The 6,177-nt window shown below is 40.0% G+C and overlaps 1 protein-coding gene across 1 annotated transcript in view; it reads right to left on the bottom strand.

Annotated features, from left to right (window-relative positions):
* Positions 1–396: 396 nt before the first annotated feature.
* Positions 397–6,177, bottom strand: part of LOC126263291 (nucleoredoxin-like protein 2) — a 74,559-nt gene continuing 68,778 nt past the window's right edge. The window contains 1 exon segment of the mRNA XM_049960377.1: positions 397–532. Coding sequence (XP_049816334.1) covers positions 397–532 — 136 coding nt within the window.

The following is a 6,177-nucleotide window of genomic DNA, read 5'->3' as shown; positions in this document are numbered from 1 at the left end:
GAGAGCAAATAGCACTCTTGATGGTGATCTGTTGATCGAATGCTTGGGCTTGGTACCTTCCGCAACGCTTCCGAAGAGTTGTAGATGCTGTGTTGGCTGTGTATTTCGCTCTTTCACTCCTACACTGCCATCGTCACAACACAAAAACATTTGGTTATCAGTCATCGGCTATGAACAGTCACATTTCGAGCACAACACTCATGCTATTTCTAGGAAAACTGCTATAATACGCAAATGAAGAGCTCCTTTTCCATTTGTTAGCTGAACACTGACTGTAAATGTTGTGGCCAATAGTATTACACTACATAACGATTATCTCTTTTATGGAAAATGTCATCTAAAACACTGTCAAATTTATGAATTTGTATTATACTTTATTTTATATAAATACTGTTTTCACATCCATTTAAGAAAAACATTGACGCCATAGTCTTCCACTTGCCGTCTGCCATTCTTGCTCACAACATATCCATCAGGACGTACTACCAGTAAGACTGGAATTGATGTGATGCCGTATTTCATTCGCAAGAGCCTGTAAACAACGAATTGTTTTTGTTACATGTTCTATAATCAAATCTGTTTGGTTATATACCTCGTCTGTATAAAGAATTATGCGTCGGAGGTATTTTATATCATCCCATAGAAGTCAATAAAAATCATTGATCACTGATGCCAATTTCTTTGGCCTAATCACTTGCGTGTTTACAAATCTTAAGAAATTACTGTTTAATAGTGCAATATACATGGTACACCCTTCTCAAATTGATGAATATACATGCAATATGACTTGCTGACAAGTACTCCTGATGAGCAACCATAGCAGACATACAGAACAGATAAATTAATAGGAAACATTTATGGAATATTTTGGAATTTCTGAGAGCAATAGCAGCAAAATTTGCAAGAACTGGAGAATTCTGGTCTTCAGCGATTTGTTGAAAGAATTATAACAAGCGCTGCAGTCATATTGTGGTTACTATACTTAAGCTTTCAAAATACCATCAGAGGGAGATGCGTGAGTACATATCAGAAGTCAACATTATTAAAAAAATTAACTCAAAGTTTATAATATTATGGGTCAATTGTATTTTGATAGAGCAGCCACTGATATGTCATTCTCTTTGTTTTGGCAGGCATTTGAGTAACTAATAACATAGTTCTTGCTTAATTATATAATCTTCTGCTAATTTGCATGACATATACCATGTGGGGTATCAATAAATGTACAATTCAATAGTCACAGTTCCAGTTTTATAGATAAGATATGCACAATTCACTCAGATAAAAGTGTATTAAAATAGCATATTGTTTCATATCAAATTAGTTTGGTAACTGCATGAAAATCAATAACATGTATCAGTGTACTGAGTAATATGGGTCAAGCCAACCTTTACTTTGTAGGCTGTAGAATAAACCATCACAATAAAGCTCCTTAATTGTAGTGTCAATCAAGGCTCCATTAAAATGAATATTCAGCGGTCCTTTGAATTGAAAGCTTTCATAAATATATATACATTAAAAGAGAAATGTTTATGAAATGAGAGTACATTAATAACACACCAATATTTGTGTTATACAGACTGCATAAGAAACACTGCAAGATTTTACTTTCTGATTTACAAAGATGTTAATAATCCTACAGTAAGTGTTATTTAGACCACATGTCACATTAATAGGTAACGTAAAGAAAGCTGTACATGTCAAGTCATCAGTCTTGTGGCTGGTATAATGCTTCCTTCTTCTTCTTAACAGGACCCCACTTGAGATTCAAATTAAGACCCAATTAATTCGAGAACGATTTAGAAAGAAATTGTCATCCTAACTATTTTAGAAGGCATCGTGAATATTGTAGACATGTGTTTAGTGTAATTAATTGTATGGTAGCTGCTTCTGCATAAAGGAAGGAAGGAAGATTAGAGTTTAACGTTCCATGGAGAGCGAGGTCATTAGAGATGGAGCAAAAGCTTATGTCAGGGAAGACTTGGGAAGAAAATCGGCCGAGCCCTCTCAAAGGATCCATCCAGGTATTTGCGATAAGTGAATTAGGGAAATCGTGATAAATCTAAATCTCCAGTGGATTGGAACTGTCGTCCTCCCGAAACCATCGCGGTGTGCTAACCAGTGCTCGATCTCTGAGATTTTGCATCACGCTGAACATGGATAATTATTCTATCTCTAAATGAATGTCCAACATCCAGGACAGGGAAGCGACACTGAATCTCGGCACACTTCTTCACTCTATTTTGAACAGACCATAACTAGATTTAAACTGGCTCTGCACACTAAAAATCTTTGGTAGCCACAGAAACTACATTCTGTTCATTATTTTAACGCATATGTGATGTTGTAACTCTTAGTATTAAAGGGTTATAACCTCTATGTAATGTAATCGTTGGGACACAGACCAGCATCCCCAGAATAACTGAAGGAAACCCGCATAGTTACTACAGTATAGAAGGTCAGAATATATAAACATAAAATGTGGAACTTATGGCGAATTTTTTCATTTGTCTTGTCAACAAAATGGTTCAAATGGCTCTGAGCATTATGGGACTTAACATCTGAGGTCATCAGTCCCGTAGAACTAAGAACTACTTAAACCTAACTAACCTAAGGACATCACACACATCAATGCCCTAGGCAGGATTCGGACCTGCAACCGTAGCGGTAGCACAGTTCCAGACTGAAGCGCCTAGAACCGCTCGGCCACACCAGCCAGCTCTAGTCAGCATCTGCACTGTTGCTGTCACCAGGAATCTCACATCTCACATTGCTCAGTACTTCCATTTATGCTATTCCATAATTAGAAGAATATAGAAAATAATTAGGTTTGACGAATTCCCATACAAGAGAAAACACAACAATACAGAGACTCAAAGGAACAGGAAAGGTGAGACTGAAAACACTGAAGAAGGAACGCAAAATATAAAGAAAAATTCTAGGCTCGAACATACAGATGAACAATACCGAATCAGAGGTAAGGAACTCAGACAAAACACAGAAATCCACAGCGACATTAGAAGTTACAGGAGTAACCAAACAAGCTTCGTTCTGGCGCATTTTGTTAGTGTTGGTTGCCTATGTCAGGGATAGGTATGCACTCGGGCAAACTTATTGTTCCCCTTTGATTGACAGGTACTTAACCTATTGTTCTCCTTTGATTGACAGGTCATTAACCTATTCTTCTCCTTTGATTGACAGGTGCTTAACCTATTGTTATCTCCTCCACCCACATATTCCACGTTTGCACTGTGTTTGCTCTGTTCAGTCCTCCTGTTGGTGGACCCAGCTTCTAAAATAGAACACATCTTCGGATGTAGCGTGTGGTTGGTCCTCCTACGAGCCCTATCCCTATCCTACATTTCACTCCTTTATTTAGTTGAGGGACAACCGATTGTGGTGTGTGCATCTAGCAGTTGAAATACTGGGGGAAGAGACATTTTCTGGTTCTCTAGACATGAGAAACACCTTAGTTGACTTTGTAAATTATAGGGATGCTTTGGAATCTGTTACATCACCGCCATCGGTATTCTTGCGTGGAAATATCAGTTTCTTCTACTTTTTTCGAGTTTTCGAGTAAATGTCTTCACAGACAGGATAAGTTTCTAGTTACTCAGTGGTTTACAGCACGTTTCACCTTGCTAAGGTTTCAGGTTTCTAGAGAACTAATTTCGAGTCTATATCTTAGGAATTATGTTGCGCGAGCGATACTGCTATGCAAGCGATATTGCTGTGTGCTTGATATCGAGAAGTATCGCGAAAACGGTATGATATTCTGACAAACCATGCGAAATTACGTATGTTCTTGTAATCCAAGAGTCTGGAGATGAGTGTAGAAAAGCAGGCAAGCATGCAGGCCGGGGCCGTAAGCAGTAAAGCTTTTGTGCTGAGGGGAGCTGACCCCGAATTTGTAGAGTTCTGAGAGTGACTTCGGTCCGCTGAGGGCGCTCTGGTCATGCATCAGGAGTGGATGACCACCCGACCTCATGGGAAATATCTAGTGCAGCGAGGAGTATACCTACAGTGCATGTGCTTATGCTGCTTGTCTTTGCGGCATATGTATGAGTGTCTAGTAGCCGATAGCTATACAAATGATGTAAAAGGGACGATTTTGTATGGTGCAGGATGCGAACTGTATGTTTACTACATCGACATGGTACGCGGTGATATATTGTTGGGTTGGAGATCCATTTCATGCTCTAATATTCAAGCTCCTGTCCTCAGTGACAGAGCAGTGTAACTGAGTAAGAGTCTTTCCTCATCTGATGATCTGGAGGCCACTTTGCAAGGTTTAATTGTCAGTACAATGTGGTGATTTGTGCAAAATAGTTTCTTGCCACTGAAAGTCTCATTTGCAGAAAGAAAAAAATAAGGCAGACAGTGCTTCCACACTGGCGGCATCAGTAATTCAGCAGGTAAATTCAATAAAAGCCAGTCATAATGCTCCATTAATTCACAAGACATCCTTTGTGCCAGGACATAGGAGTGTCTACAGACAGATTTGAACAAGATTGAGGCAAGGTATCTATGAAAAGTTCTGAGAAAGCAAGTGTTCAAAGGCAAGTTGAAGCAGACAATCTCTGGTGGGAATGCCGTCGCTCATCTGCCATTGTGGCATTAGGACATCACCAGACCAGTAGCTGTAGGATATCGAAAATTCCCGCCATTTTTCTCTTCTGTAGAACAGTGCTTCGAATTCTGTTTGTGTAATTGTTCTGATACCCCCCCCCCCATTATGTGCTTAGACAGTGCTCTCTTTCTAAATAACAGGAATGCTTTTATGAGCAACGGTGTTTTCGTGAGGGTGCACAGACATGATGAAGGCTTTTAGCAGTGAGAACTTTTAACGTTTCTGAGACGTATGTTGACAACAGGACGAACATTTCATGGTGATGCGACAGTCACGTTGGGCAGGTAAACACGCTTGCATGGCTAGATGCAGCCTGCATGTCACGTTAGGATCGCTAGGAACAATGCACCCTGTGCTATTCTAGGAAGCATTGGAACAGATAGGTTAAGTGCCAGTCAGTCAAAAGGAAAGATCCTTTTAGCACAACAATAGGTTTAGGACCTGTCAATCAAAGGAGAAGACTAGGTTAATGACCTGTCAATCAAAGGAGAACAATAAGTTTGCCCCTGAGTGCATACCTGTCCCTGATGTAGGCAACCCACACTATCAAAATGTGCCAGAACGAAGTTTGTTCGACTACTCGCAGATGCAGATTCTATGGACACATTAAAAGAATGAACAGCCTTACAAAACAATTAGTTTATTGTTTTAACTACAGAGGCAAAGGCAAAACAGATGTGATGAAATGGGTTGGCGAGATCAAAACTGATATGAAATTGGCTGGAAGTACTTCAGAAGATGCCCAAAACCCGTGAAATCTTCAGGTCCAGAATTCATAAATGGCAAATTGACCAAGGGAAAAACCCAAGAAGAAGACTAGGACAACAGCATCTGAAGAGGGAAGGGAAGTTCACTGGGAGATAATGAAAGAATTATGGGCACAAGGCATTGAAGATACAGTCCTCTGAGATCTCTGAATAGTCCTAATGGACTTATTCGCAAATAATAACAGAGCTCTAAGAATATCACAGTAACATGGAACTTCTTTAAGAATAGAACTGTATGCCAGACCAGCACTTCGTCTTTCACAGGGAAAATGGTCTTACCGATTATACACCAAGACACGGCCTACGATGCGCACACACACAGCCTCAATTATTCCACTACTCACTTACCATATGGCACAGAAACTCCCATGGATGAAACAATATGAAGAGGAATGGCTTTGCGACAGCTTAGGTTTCCTGTTTCCCTGATGTATCTTTGAAGATGCAGTGGAAGGTGCGCTCCTTTGAAACATCGTGACAAATTAACAGCATGTAATCGAACCTACTCGTATAACCTTTCTATTCGCAAAAAAAGCTCTTGCTGACTTTTAATACATAGAGAGCATGTTAATGATACCTCTTTTCTGGCTTGGGTCATGATCTAACACCTTGCGCAAGTATCTGGTAGCCTGTGTCGGTTTTTGGGATGCGCTGCAGCCCAGGTTCTCATCATTTCTCGTAACCAACACATTAAGGAAGAGTAGCTGTTCAGTCTTTTCAGTCTCCAAAGTGACTCCGATACTGGCCTGGAGGCTGTTCAGATGTCTTAGTAAGTCACCG

Source organism: Schistocerca nitens, chromosome 6 (genome assembly GCF_023898315.1).
Source record: "Schistocerca nitens isolate TAMUIC-IGC-003100 chromosome 6, iqSchNite1.1, whole genome shotgun sequence".
Classification (NCBI taxonomy): Eukaryota; Metazoa; Arthropoda; class Insecta; order Orthoptera; family Acrididae; genus Schistocerca; species Schistocerca nitens.
This window is presented reverse-complemented; position numbering and strand designations above follow the sequence as displayed.